Source organism: Bidens hawaiensis, unplaced genomic scaffold (assembly GCF_021521415.1).
Source record: "Bidens hawaiensis isolate Kalapana, Puna unplaced genomic scaffold, B.hawaiensis_p1.1 tig00029892_1, whole genome shotgun sequence".
NCBI classification, from domain to species: domain Eukaryota; kingdom Viridiplantae; phylum Streptophyta; class Magnoliopsida; order Asterales; family Asteraceae; genus Bidens; species Bidens hawaiensis.
This window is the reverse complement of record NW_027494966.1, coordinates 17875-32577: the sequence shown is the minus strand read 5'-3', so window position 1 is coordinate 32577 and position 14703 is coordinate 17875. Positions and strand designations below refer to the sequence as shown.

Here is a 14703-nt window from a genome sequence, read left to right as displayed (position 1 = left end):
TTCAACTTACAATATTTTTGGATACTAGCATATTTAAATCACATTTGATTATTGTATGTCTGTTCCTTGTGCATGCATGAGTACTATATGTAATGTGTTACGAGTCATATCACCATATTTGTGTTAAAACTTGATTAAAATCGATAATATCTTACTCGCACAAGATTTAATTTACTTCACCGACACTGCCCTAATAACGAATCAATATGTGACATTCAAATCAACCATTGATGTATAAGCTCACAAGCTTCATCACCCTCTCTTTTAAAGAGAGGAACTAAACCCGCCTTTAACTTCAAACATTAGTGTGTCTCAGGTCATACTTGTTACTCGGTTATTGTCTTTACAAATGTCTAGCTAAAGTAACCATAAAACTTCTAACAATCAAGAGAATCTCTTGTATAAGGATAAACGGTATTATCATTTTTGAATGCAACCTGTTGGCTACTTTCATCATCAATGAAGGTAAACCAACTATTATTTATTAGTATTAGTTCATAACAATTATCTTAATTTTTAGAATAACTTACTCATGAACTTAAACAAAAATTTCCAACTAAGAATTTCTATTTACTTTATTGATCAATTTTTAATGAATTTGTTAAAAAAAGGAAAAGACTTTCTATTTAGCAATGAAAATATAAATCAATTTCTTTGCTTTTGAACATCTATAATATACATGGGTTCATAATACAGTTGTTAGTTATATTATACATCTATAATCATGCATACATTGGCTCTTTTTTCTGTTACTATGCTCATAATTAGCTTTGCTATTTTTTCGTACATTGCACAGGATTATTAAATGAAATGATCAGATCAGCAAAAAGACCCGACTCAAAATCAAATTGGAAGGTATAACCTTTATGACCATACAATTTTCTTAATCATTAACTATAATAAAGTGGTCATGTAACAAATTTTTTGATCAAGGGTCCTCTTTATTTTGTGAGTATCTGACACTCAGTTCTTTACTTAGGTACTCGTAACGGACAAAGTTACTCGTAAAATTCTGTCAAACTCATGCACGATGTCTGAATTAACAGAAGAAGGAGTTTCATGTAAGATAGAAATTAACATTAGTCTCAGAAAATGTGACTATTAGTTATATAATAGCCCTTCTTTTTATATATAATACATGTTTTTCTAGACAAACCGGTCATATTCCTAATTTTTTGAACACACAAAAATGTTATAAAATCTCTTTTTCAGTGGTGGAAGAAATAAACAAGCGGAGACAACCATTGCCAAACTTTGATGCAGTATATTTCATCCAGCCAACAATCGAGAAGTATATATTATTATTATTATTATTATTATTATTATTATTATTATTATTATTATTATTATTATTATTATAAGGATTAAGTTATATGCAGCTATGCAGTATGTTTAGATGATATTTTCATGTTTCTGTTTGCAGTGTTATCATCCTGTTATCCGACATGGCCGGCACGACTCCGCTATATAGAGAGTATGTCAAAAGTTAAATATATATTTTTCATGTTACTGTTGATCAACTGTCTCTTTGATTTCAGGGCTTACATCTTCTTTAGTTCAACAGTTTCAAAAGAACTCGTTGCTCGTATCAAAAGGGAGCCAACCATAAGGTCCCGCTTCCGTGCCATGAAGGAGGTTAAATTATTTTTCCTTTCGTTTTTTTTAATCGTCTAATAAATTTGTTATTTTATTAATTTCTTATGGAGTTATGGGGATTTACAGTTGAACTTGGAGTATTTTGTCATTGATAGCCAGGTATATGATGTTGATTATACAAATTGGATTCATTGTTTGTCATTATTTGTCATTATTAAATAATGTGAATATTTAATAACGATATTCTGACTTGTGAAATTTATTCCATACAGTGTTTCATCACTGATTATGGTAAGGCCTTGGAAGACCTTTATGTAGATAAAGAGATTAACCAAAAAGGAGAGGAATGTCTAGCTGCAATGGCCAACCGAATTGCAACTGTTTTTGCTTCATTGTCGGTAGGAAATTCTGCCATATTCACTTATTTTCCAAATACATTTGTAGCTTATAAGCGCGCTTTTATGTTTCAGGAGTTCCCATTTGTTCGTTACCGAGCAGCCAAATCCCTTGACCTTACAACAATGACAACATTTAGTGATCTGATCCCAACAAAACTTGCTTCTTATGTTTGGAATTGTCTTGTGGAATATAAAACTCTTAAAAATTTTCCACAGACCGAAACATGCGAGTTGCTCATCCTAGATAGATCAATAGACCAGGTTACATATATTCTTGAATAAGTTAGTTTCATTATTATTTTTTTTTATAAGAAAAAAGTTAGAATGTTAATTTGCTTTCTGCAATTTCTAATCTTCCATTTGTCCCGTGTAGGTTGCACCTGTCATTCATGAATGGACATATGATGCCATGTGCCATGATTTACTAGAAATGGATGGGAATAAGTATGTTCATGAGGTTAGTCAGACTGCAGGGTAATGTGTCATAATAAGCTCAGGTTAAAACATGTCACTTTTTAGTACCGCTTAGATTAAGACGACCCGTAAACACTTCTTTATTCATTTCTACTTCTTTTATGAGTAATTCGTGCATTAAGTTTAATTGGAATACATCTTTAATTTAAATCTGTGAATAAAGTGGAGAACTTTCAACCTGTTTGACTCATTTGAGCTTTAAAATAACAACCCAAATCACTCATTCATAAGTATGATTTGTAATGTCGATAAGATTATTTGACTAAGCTTATGCTCGCTTGCTATTGTATGCTTAGGTTCCAAATGGAACGGGTGGTTTTGAATGGAAAGAGGTCCTTCTTGATCAGGAACATGATCCAGTATGGCTAGAGCTACGCCATTCACACATAGCTGATGTAATATGTTATGTCTATACAACATTTTACTTTAGTTTTTAAAAATTTCAATTATATGGTTTTTAGATTAAGGGTCCCTTGACAGGCGAGTGATCGGTTACATGACAAATTAACAAATTTCATGTCAAAGAATAAAGCTGCACAGATGCATCAAGGTTCAAGGTATGTTTGCATATTCTTTTGACGAAACCAAACATTTTATGGTTTACAAATTTATAGTTTGTTAATTGTTTTTAAGTGTCCTGTTAACATGAAAAACTTAATAGCGTGAAGTTACCCTTCTTTTTATTGCATATAAATCTGACTTGGTTACTATTGTGTTTTGCTAATTTTTATATTCTTTTTATTTTGTCCTCTGCAGAGAAGGCGATCACGAGTTATCTACTCATGATTTGCAAAAGCTTGTTCAATCATTGCCACAATTTAGCGAACAAAAGGAGAAACTATCCCTGCATGCTGATGTAAGTCTTGAAACAGCTCATCTTTCCTAACGATGTCTTTTATTTTATTTTTAAGATGACACAAAACCTGGTTCGATTGAAATAGATCGCGGTGAAGATACACAATATTCGTCATAAGACAGCACTTAACGGTGTGGGGAAACTAGAGCAGGATCTAGTATTTGGAGATGCAGGAACCAAGGATGTCATTAACTTTCTTAAAGAACAAACGGTGGGAAAATGTTATTAATGCGTCTCTATGTGTTTTAGGGGGCCGATGTTCTTACTTGTTTAAGATGCCTATTCATGCAGGATATAACACATGAATGCAAGGTGAGATTATTAATGATCTACGCAGCAACTCGTCCCCGGAAGTTTGAGAGTGAAAAACTTAGAAAATTAATGGATGTAAGGATTTCTTTCATCATTTTAATTTCATAATCTGGGTATTTTTTGTGTTAAATGTATACAACATTTTAACTTGTATATTTAGTTTGTTTTTAATTTATTTTTGGCCATTTTGTTTTCAGTTAGCAAACCTATCTCCTGATGATATGAATGCTGTTTACAATATGAGATTTCTCGCGGCAGCACCAGAATCCAAGATGACAGCCTTCACCAATGCCTTCTCTTTAAAAATTCATCATAAGGTATATCCATGACCCGATTCGATGTAGAGGTGGTTAAATGGGCTTGGTTTTGGGTTTGGGTCACATAAGCCGGTCAAAACTGCCACCTCTAACTCCACGTGCGATTTGTTGACTTCCATTTTTTAATATGAATTCAGAAGAAGAAGCATAGTCTTAGGACCGATCGTCCCGGTGAAGAACCAGCTTTGCAGTTATCGCGCTTCCATCCCATGATTGAAGTTGGTGTGACAAATAATCTCCAAATAAATGAAACAAGTCTTACAAATATTATTAAAAACCATATTAATTATTAACTTTTCAGGAGCTGATTGAAAAACTTAGCAAAAATGAACTTCCAATGAATGAATATCCATGCCTGAATGACCCAACTCCAACTAATTTGGATGGGACTTCGCATTCTAAGTCAGCCCGTGTACATGATATTCCGGGTCGGTCAATGAGATCCAGGCCATCAACATGGGCTAGACCCCGCTCTTCTGATGAAAGGTATACATAGCTTGTATATTTGATTTCTGCCATTATTATATTGTTACTGAAAGTGAAGTGACTTTTATGCAGTGATCCAGTCATGAGTCGCCCGACTCGTGAGGTCAAGAAGACGGGGAAACGTATTTTTGTTTTCATTGTTGGTGGTGCAACTAGATCAGAGGTGAGAATTATCATCTTTTTTTTTTTTCTTTTTGAAAGTAGCAAATGTTTGTATTTTTTTTTCTAACATTTTCATTTCTTTCAGCTGCGGGTTTGTCACGAGTTAACAACAAAACTAAGAAGAGAAATCATTTTAGGTTCATCTAGTCTTGATGATCCTGCTCAATTTGTTGAGGTAGTGTGTGATTCTTTATTTAATTATTTATTTATTAATGGAACTGATAATAATATATACAATATTGCTGGTTTCTTTTTTTCCTTGCAGAAAGTGAAGTCGCTGACTCCAAACGACAACGAGATCTCGTTGGATGATCTTGGAATCTAGAAATTTGGATATGTATTCAGTTTATGAACATAAAACAGTTGTGATTATTTAATTCTTTGTCCCATCATTTAAGTTAAAAATCATCTATGTAAAGCTATTTTCATATGTATATTTGTAGCATATGGACATAGATTCAAATATTTGTATGTGTTTATGGATAGTATATGCGATCAAAACCGAAAATTAACGTGGAGAAGATTAATAACCAAAGTCCAAAAGGGAGACCGAGATAATATATTGGTTGCGAAAACTGGTTACATATCTGAATGTCCTCTTAACTTCGAGAAAACACGGTTTACGATTCATGTGAGTACATGGTTAAGACTTACAAATTAGGTAAGGTTATCTGTTAGTCTTTGTTGTTTGTATTATTCCTATATATTGCTTTATAATTATAATTAGTTATGCTGTTTTGTCGCAATGAACATATGTCTTGTATGTTTCGTGAAATAATCTATAGATGACAATAGACTCTAAGCTAATATGATTTGTACTTTATGGATCTAGAAGACATAATTAAGAAAGAGAAATATAATTAAACATGAACAAAAATGAAAGATAAACAAAGAAAGGTGAATAAACCAACCGCATGATAAATTGTTCCCAAAATAAAGATATTGTGTAGAATAATATAGTAGACATATTACATGATTGCATGTCTACATGAGGATCACTACGCAAGACTATATATACACAATTCGAGCCACAATAGGTGAAATGCAACCCTCGTTGTGATCTATGGAGGATGTCTATGATGCGGGAGCATCTATTTAAAATCTAAATTTATTTATTGTTTTCTATTTGTTTAAATTTTAAATTCTAAGTTTATCTTTTTTATTGTTTTAGTATAAATAGGGCTATTAGGTATCTTGTTTAGGCAGTTGATTGTTTTTAATTAAAGTATTTGTAAGCTTTTAAGCTTGTTCACCAAATCATTCGGTTTGAATCGTTTGAATGAAATCATTGTGTTCTTGAGCCATTTGATTGCTAGTCAAAACTGTATCAGACTACCAACAATGGGGGATGGCTTTAGGCTCGTTCACTTAAACTCAACGCATCTTCATGTAATAATCTGATTATTCCCATGAGGGTTTTAAATATGCAGAGAGTGAAATATATAAATAAAGCATCTTACACATGTATAAAGTTAAAAGAAAAATATGCAAAAATAAAGATGATATGATGTAAAGACAATACAAATATATTCTTTCACAACAATTTATAACTTTTATTTGTGTTAAATGGTACTAAACATGATTAAACAAGTTAGTAAACATAGATCCAAACATAACAAGTTTATTGTAAGTGTATATAGAAAGAAAGAAAGAAGCAAGTAAAAGGCAGCCCCAGAAGAAGAAGAGATGGGTGAGATACTGGCATGGCTGCTGTTCTTCTTCATCCACATAGCTCTCCTAGTTGTCGTCATCTATCAGGTTCTTCATTCTCCAAATTACAACTTTACCCCTTTCAATTCTAGTCTCTTAATCTCCAATTCGCCATCCATTGAAATCAATCATTATTAATCAATCACGCCCCTTGATCTCCTCAATTTTAATCTAATTGGGTAAATTAGGGTTCTTGGTGAATTGATATGATTCAGAATTACCCATCTGTTGTAATTAATTCGATTGAGATTTCGATTATTTGGTTATTATGAAATTTGTTGTTATGTGTTTTATGTTTATGTTTATGTTTTGTGCTCTAATCATTGGTTGACCTTTTGAACCATTCTTATTGCTTAAACTTCAACATTTTTTGTAAAATAAAATAATGCATTCTTGCAAGAAAGCAAGATGGTTGGTTTGTTGGAAGTGAAAGTTGAAATGTCAGGTATAAAAAACACTTGTTCTGTATAAAAACCGGTTAGGTTCGGTTTGCAGTTTCAGTTGGAACCAATTTAGTATCAAAAAATATTTTTTTTTTCAAATATAATAACTAAATACATATCATAAACAACATAAAATTCATACTAACAAAATCATAGGTTTATCGGTACCAAACCAGTTTCAGTTTGGGCCGCTTCTGGTTTTGGTCCGGGTACCTCTACATGACATGTTTGATCCATTTATCTAAACAAGTCATATAGGTTGGCAGGTTTAAATGAATTGTAAACTTGTAATCAAGTTTTAAACTTGTTAAATGGGTTGTGATAAATGATTCAAACTTGTTGGTGGGTTGGCAGTTTTAAATGGATTATAAACTTGTAATCAAGTTTTAAACTTGTTAAATGGGTTGTAATAAGTGATTTAAACTTGTTGATGGGTTGACGGGTCAACATGTCTAATTTAATGTAAAACATGTCAACCCAAACACAACATTTTCAAACCGGTTGTCATAAGCCAAAACCTAATAATTTCCGTATTGTGTTAGGAACTGCCATCCCTAATTTTAATTATTTGGAAAGACGGTAACTCAAAGAACAACCTTTAATAAGGAATAGACATGAAGAAAGATTATGAGTTTTTGTCCACTTGTAAGTCAAATCTTTATATGATGGTTCTTTTAAACAAACTTGTGATATTATAAGTAAAATCTTTAGGTTGAGCATACTTCAATTAATCTATAAATCAACATCTATTTTTGTGTTTTGAATCATAATTTATTAATTTCTATGGCTTAGAACAATTGTGACTTTGAATTTATATTTGTTTTGCAGCTTATGTGCTTAGCAGATTTAGAGTTTGATTACATTAACCCTTATGACTCTGCATCTCGGATAAACTTTGTGATATTACCAGAATTCATAACACACGGCGTATTATGTTTGATATATCTTATCACGGGTCATTGGGTGATGTTTCTTCTTGCATTACCATACCTTTACTACAACGTGAGATTGTAAGTGGTGTTTACCATTTACTCATTACAAATGTTCACGAATATAAATATTTTATGCTCATTCGTTTTCGTTTATGTTTGTTTATATATAAACAATACAAACAAACGTTATCGAACATAGACGAATGAACGTAACTGAACATAAACGAATGGACATAACTAAAACCAATTAAATGTATATGTTGATGTGTTGGGCCTTAAAAGATACTAAACTACACTAAACTGTAATGTGCCTAACAACTTTAAATGAATATATTAATGAACGTACGCGAGGAACATAAACAGACGTAAACTAACGAACGTAAATAAACATAAAAAAATTAAATGAACGAACAAGACATATGTTCATGTTTGTTCGTTTAAGTGAATGAAGAATTTTTTTTTCTTTATGTTCGTTCGTTTATTTGAACTTCCTTTGAGCGGTTCACTGAACGTTCGGTTCGTTTACAGGCCTAATTGTGTCACCCGTTGAAAGTTTATAGGAACTTTATTTAACGTGTGTAATGATCGTATCTAAACTTATATTATTAGGTACACTCGAAAACAACACCTTGTGGATGTGACTGAGATCTTTAATCAACTCAATTGGGAAAAGAAGCAACGGCTTTTCAAGCTCGGATATCTTGTGTTTCTTCTCTTCATTACATTATTTTGGTAATACGTTTTTTCATCAATTATTTATGCCACGGTTAATGCTCGTTTGGGATTGTTAATAACTAGTTTTTGGTCATTGTAGGATGATCTATAACGCGTTGGACGATGATGAAATGTAGGTTTTGAAGGAGAACCAAGGCATTGAAGTTTGAGTTATTCATACTTAGGTTTAGACTGTTTGGGTAGATTTTAAATTATAGAGTGAACTGCGGTTTTCGTCCCTATGGTTTGTCCAAATCTGCGGTTTTAGTCCAATAGTTTCAAATTTGCGATTTTCGTCCATGTGGTTTCATTTCACTAGCAATTAAACCCAAATTCACTAATCTCGTTAAGTATGGTCATTAAACCCGTCAGCGTGCTCTTCACGTGAGTGGCAGTTTTGTACTTTTTTTTCCCAAATACACCCCAGCCTCTCACGTGAGGGGTTTGCGAATTAGGATTGGGGTTTATTTGAAGAAAAAGAGAACAAAACTGAGGGGCACGCTGATGTGTTTAACGACCAGACTCAACGGGGTTAATGAATTCGGGTTTAATTGCAAGTGAAATGAAACCACATGGACGAAAATCGCAAATTTGAAACTATTGGACTAAAACCACATATTTGGACAAACCACAGGGACGAAAACCGCAGTTTACTCTAAATTATAAAATCATTTGTTGTTGTATCATTTTCTTTTTTCTTGTGTTTCAGATTTTTTAATGGTATTCATTTCTCATGGTTTTTTGTATTGCAAGTTTGCAACACTTGATTTTGATTTTATGTTCATCTTAGTTATTTCATTTTTATATACTTTTATGCAGACTTTTGGTCATATTTTTGCAGTACTGTTTTCTTTATGTAAATTCACTTTCATTAATGAATCAAAAGTAATAGCATCGGTCCTACACCGAATCGGTTGAATTCTGCACTCTTGATATCTAATCTTCTTTTGTTTTCTGTACCCAAAGGTAAGTTAGTTGTTTCAATATCTCTATGTTGGTGTTTGTTTGGATTTCTTTCACTGTTTTGTCATTTTTTTTGGGTCTAACTTTGATTCAGATGTAAAAAAAAATTAGAATTTTCTTCTATGATATATTATTTCCCTCTTTAGATTTTTTAACACACCCTTACATTTTGATGTTATTAGTAAACACTGAAAAAAAAAAACAATTTTGTAACTGTTTAATGTAACTGGTTTAACAACCCATTTTTCTTCTCTACTAACAAAATTTTTTAAATGAACATATCTTGCATCAAAAACAAGAATAAAGACGAAAACTCAAAATGTAACCCAGTGCAAAAAAAATGAAGCATTCGAACCAGTTATTCATGCTTAGAGCGAGTTTACAATTTCATGCAGTTTATTCCGACATGATATTGTGTAATACTAAGTTACTAACCCAATGGCCAGAATTTTCATATACCCATATGTATTAATATATTATTAATCTTACTTACATAAAAAAATAGTATGTTAAAGTTTTCGGTAACTTCAAATTATCAAACTTGAAATATTTGATACTTCAACGAGTCTACTTTCAAACCAGACGGCGTCGTAAGACTAGATATAAGACACGATTATATGATTAAGTATGAAACTTAAGTTATCACATACGGAGCCCTAATATATAACAACAATCCTTAGTGCTGCAACGGACCGAATGAACACGAACAAAACCTTGTTTATATTCATTTGTTAAGGAAACAATGTGTTCACGAACACTTACCGAACGAGATTTTATATTCATGCTCGTTCATTAAGAAAATGAATGTGTTCATGAACGATTCACGAACACAAATAAAATCGGTGAATCATAGAGATTGAGATCGATGTATTTATTAATTTGAATAACGAGAAATGGAATAAGAACAATAAAAAAATAGTGTGAGAATGTGGTTGACTAGTTAAAGGTAATAAAGTAAAGAACATAAAATGTTTAGATAAAATAAATAAATGTACAAAAAAACTTTTATGAATATGTATAAAAGGGCATGAATGAACGTTCATGAACACATTACCGAACGTTCACGGACACAAATGAACGAGCGGGGGCTCTGTTCATGTTCGTTCATTTATTAAACGAATTTTCTGTCGAACGGCTCACAAATTGTTCGGTGAACGTTTGGTTCGTTTATAGCCCTATAAAACTGGTTAGAAAAGTGTGTTGTGAAATAGTGAGGGACTATGATTGTAATTTGACTTCATAAGCTCGTTGGTTCATCTTACAATTTACGACTGCAAATCCGGCCAACGGAGAATCGCCTAACGCAGTAAGATTCGCTTATCAGTTGATCTATGTAATTGATGCCGCAATATATCACTGTCAATTGTTAATTTTGTTTTAGTAATTGGTAATATCTTCATCTAGAAATCTAGGGTTTCTAATTGACTTCTCTGCAATGTCAAATTTTTGTTTTTTGTTCTTCCATATATTTGATATCCAGTTTATAGAATTAGTTGCTACAATGATATGCTACCTACAGTGTTCATTTAAATTCATAATGTTAGCCATTCTTCAGTAAATCCACAAAATTCAGGTTTTGTTCATCATTTCTAATCCGTTTAATAAACTGTCGTGTTCGTCAAACAGGTCATCCGTCAACCCATTTAAAATAAAACGTATATATTTTTTTACATGGTCAATCCGTCTGCCAGTTTATAACACGGCAACCTGTTTGACTTGTTTAAATGTATGAGTTACACGTCTGGTTGGTTACATGGGTCGTATTTGGGTTACACGGTTTGTAAGTTTGTCCAGTTTTGGATTGATGTCTTTGACATGGTGAATATACGGGTTATGCTTTAATTCATCAATGAATAAATTGTACCATCAAATTGTCAAACCTTTATAGATTGATGATTTTGACTAATTTCTTTATTTATACAACAATGTTAATCTTATAAAACCGACTTTGCATACGTTGTTATTGCAGTTAACTACTAAAACATTGTTTCTGCATTCAGCATCATGGTTCATGCAGCCAAAGGAATCTTTATTTCATGGTAAGCCACGTTATTGTCCAAATCTATGTTTTTTTTACAATTTTATGCAAATCGTAAAAGAACTTGTTTGTTTCTTTGTTTTCTCGATGCAGCGACATACCAATGGCGCAATTTATAATTAATTACAACGCTTCGTTACCGCAATCACAGAAGTTCATTATACACATTTTGGATGGTACGCATCTTTTTGTTAGTAGCAATGTAGAGGGTATGATAAGAAGTGCCATTCAAGAGTTTAGAGAGAAGAACACCTATGAGAAACCTGCTTGATTTGCAGTCAAAATAAGTAAAACCTTGTCATTTAAAAGTGAATTCTGATATTGTTTTTGTGCTTTATGCTTCTACATGTGGTTATGACCTTTCAGTTCTGATTTACATGTGTGAATTTGAATCTTATCTTTATGTGATTTGTGCTTCTACATCGCCACATTTACGGATTTCATCTATCAACGTCGCCTAGATGATGCTGTCAATCAATTGTGATTTTAACTTCACGCTGATCTCAAATTTAGGTTTAAATGGATCAATCCTCTATCGGAATCTGTTTCGGTTAGTAGGTAACTTCATTGCGCTCCGATTGGAGACAACCGCTCCGTCTCCACCAGAGATTTCTATGTGTCAAGTGTTCGTGAAAATGTCCAGGTGAGTTTTTGTTTCTTTATAGGCAAAACTTTTTCTGAAAGTTAAATCAATTTAGTTTTAGCATGTTAGTTCTCTTGATAAATTGTAGAAGTGGAAGTTCATGCTATTGATTAAATAGAGTACTTGTAATGAAATATATATGCATACACAGATATGCCTTTCAAAAGCTTAAACATATACCACTAAATAAGTTTTCCGTGACTGTCACCCGAAATGTGCAGAGAGATATCAAGATATTAAAATTCAGAACATTAAAGGGCTTGCCTTGAGAGTCTATTAACAACAATTATATATATATATTAAAACGCAGATAGCGGTTATCACACAAACTTTACTGTTCATCAGAGTAGCCTCTCAATTTTTAACACGTATGAACAAGCTCTAACTTCAAAGTGGGTAGTTACAAAAGTTCTCAACTCTTCTGGAATAAGTTCAGTATTAATTTCCCCGGCAGAACTTCAACCGCAGGCGCTGCCGGTAACCACCGTTCCGACACAACCCCTTCACCCCGCATAACTCACAACCTCATCCTTTTGCTTCTTCCTCCTATCTCGGCCTCACTTTCGGTTCTAAGCAGAGGCCCCCTGGTAGCACCAGCAGCCGCCGCGTAACGATGGCAGTTCAAGTGACTTGGTTCGGTTTCGATGATGTCACGGCTTCACGCTGCACTTCTGTCGACTGTCATGGTCGTTTTAGACGGAGCAATTGCAAGTTCCACCTTTAATTTCCCCCTAATGAAAAACTAGGGTTAATGATATTGATTTGCATCCAATGGACAATTGCAAATTTCCTTACGGTCTCTGCACAGGTCACAAAGCTGCAGTTACATGTTTACCTTTGATTATGCATAACTTTGAATGTAATTTATGTGAACTCAAAACTATTTGGCATCTTGCTTTGCGTTATTAAATATATGTGCTTGCAATTTTGGTGGCATCGTGCATATAAAATAGTTGTAAGTCCACTAATTATACTTTTTAACCTGTTTCGTGTTATAATTTGATTATGTGTTTAGAGTCATCACCGTAAGTAGTTGAGTAGTAGCCACTAGCCATATGCCATCGGCAAATCAGCAGCAACAACTTTCATCCGATATGCCCATTTTTTAAACCATCTTTATGTTTTAGGACCTTATTAATGGCAAGTGCTACTGAACTTACTATTTTTTGTTACACCTCAAATGTTGTAATAACTGCAATATCAGCTACTTATACTGTTAAAATGTTGCAATGAACAAGGCTAACTATTCTCTTTAAGCAGATTGTTGCACATTGAATGAAACCATATTTGGCTGTTAAATTAAACTATATGTAGTAAAAAAGTCAATTAGTAACCCAAAACTGCAGTCTGACTTTATACAGTCAAACTGTCAAAAATAATAAAATTTCTCTTAATTTTTCAAAAAACCAAAATGACCTTGACATTAAGCCTCGACCCGTTTGCATTATATCTCGATAGCAACATGAAAATACTCAAAAATCGGTAACTCACTGACTCACTGTTCCATTTCTCAATATCCATTTGTACTTCATCTGACCCGTTTAACAATTTTCAAACCAATTCCAGAAATGCCCTTGACATCAACTTGACTGCTACTACTGCTGATAAGCTGATTGTATGTTACCCCATATTGAACCCATATTAACCCTTAACACAAACCGATCAAACTGAGAATGTAGTAACTGGTCCGAACACAAATAAATAACAAAAATACTGCAGCAAATTACTTTCAAAACTACAGTTTGACTTTCAAGTAATCAAAAAATGCATTTAACTTCTTGACCAAACTTAGAGAATGATAATTCTGTTGGCGGTCTAATGAACTAAGCTGAGCCAAATGGATCGGTCAAATATTAACTGGTAAAAAATGACGAATAAAAGTTACCTTAAATACACTTTGCCTAAAATTGTATAATGCTTAACCCATTATGCAGTTCCGCAAACAACTTCTAAGACCGGGAAGAAAAGGTAGGTTTGGCCAGCCCAATAGTGACTCAGTCGGTTTGCTTCTTTTAGCAAATCATTACAGACATAGAACCCGCCGCGAAGCGCGGGGGTCATTTACTAGTTTATCATTAAAAGTTCAAAATCTCATTACAACCCATAATGTTAGCAAATTGCAGCACTCTTCAAACCTGCATGTATTTAATTGAACTGCTAGCGCGCAACTCAGTTCATACAATTCCAAATTGAAATCAACTTACGAACCATGAAATAGTGTGCACCGAGAATATGCATTGCCAACTTTAGCCCGCACAAACATCTTTATTTTATCTACGTTTTAGTAATAATAAATTTCGATAACGATCTATTTTCTATCGCCTTTACATGTCAACACGCTACTTACTGATTCAACACGGGCCCAGCACAACACCCGGGTCCTCAGTTCTAATTTTTATATAAAGTGTAGAAATAAAAATGTGTTGAAGTGGGTGTGAATTTTTCGCATTCTCAACTTAACCAGCAACTTCGCCTATTTAAGCCAAGATCATTCGATTTCAGCAAAGCAAGTGCGTGGACTCCAATTACTTCAGATTTATTTTGTCCAGTTATGTGAATTGTTTTGTATTATAAGCGTTCAAGGATGACATCGGTACCGTACCCGTACCCATACCTGTACCCGAAAATACTCGTATCTAAAATCAGTAGATCTTGGTAC

The 14703-nt window shown here is 33.2% G+C and overlaps 3 protein-coding genes across 3 annotated transcripts; all 3 read left to right on the top strand.

The window, feature by feature from the left end:
- Positions 1-802: 802 nt before the first annotated feature.
- Positions 803-4926, top strand: LOC143579661 (SNARE-interacting protein KEULE-like). Its single transcript, XM_077062904.1, has 20 exons — positions 803-855; positions 980-1061; positions 1213-1291; positions 1424-1474; positions 1539-1635; positions 1723-1755; positions 1869-1994; positions 2067-2255; positions 2368-2451; positions 2765-2863; positions 2949-3025; positions 3225-3324; positions 3410-3535; positions 3616-3711; positions 3834-3953; positions 4091-4171; positions 4255-4439; positions 4512-4602; positions 4687-4776; positions 4867-4926. The coding sequence occupies exons 1-20, from the start codon at positions 811-813 to the stop codon at positions 4924-4926; spliced, it is 1911 nt and encodes a 636-aa protein (XP_076919019.1). The 5' UTR covers positions 803-810.
- A 1291-nt stretch (positions 4927-6217) lies between these two features.
- On the top strand, positions 6218-8626 carry LOC143579654 (protein cornichon homolog 4-like). The gene is made up of 4 exons (XM_077062899.1): positions 6218-6359; positions 7583-7764; positions 8296-8418; positions 8501-8626. The coding sequence occupies exons 1-4, from the start codon at positions 6288-6290 to the stop codon at positions 8535-8537; spliced, it is 414 nt and encodes a 137-aa protein (XP_076919014.1). The 5' UTR covers positions 6218-6287; the 3' UTR covers positions 8538-8626.
- Positions 8627-11084: 2458 nt separating this feature from the next.
- On the top strand, positions 11085-12038 carry LOC143579653 (general transcription and DNA repair factor IIH subunit TFB5-like). Its single transcript, XM_077062897.1, has 2 exons — positions 11085-11402; positions 11495-12038. Exons 1-2 carry the CDS (start codon positions 11368-11370, stop codon positions 11670-11672), a joined length of 213 nt encoding a protein of 70 aa, XP_076919012.1. The 5' UTR covers positions 11085-11367; the 3' UTR covers positions 11673-12038.
- Positions 12039-14703: the final 2665 nt, after the last annotated feature.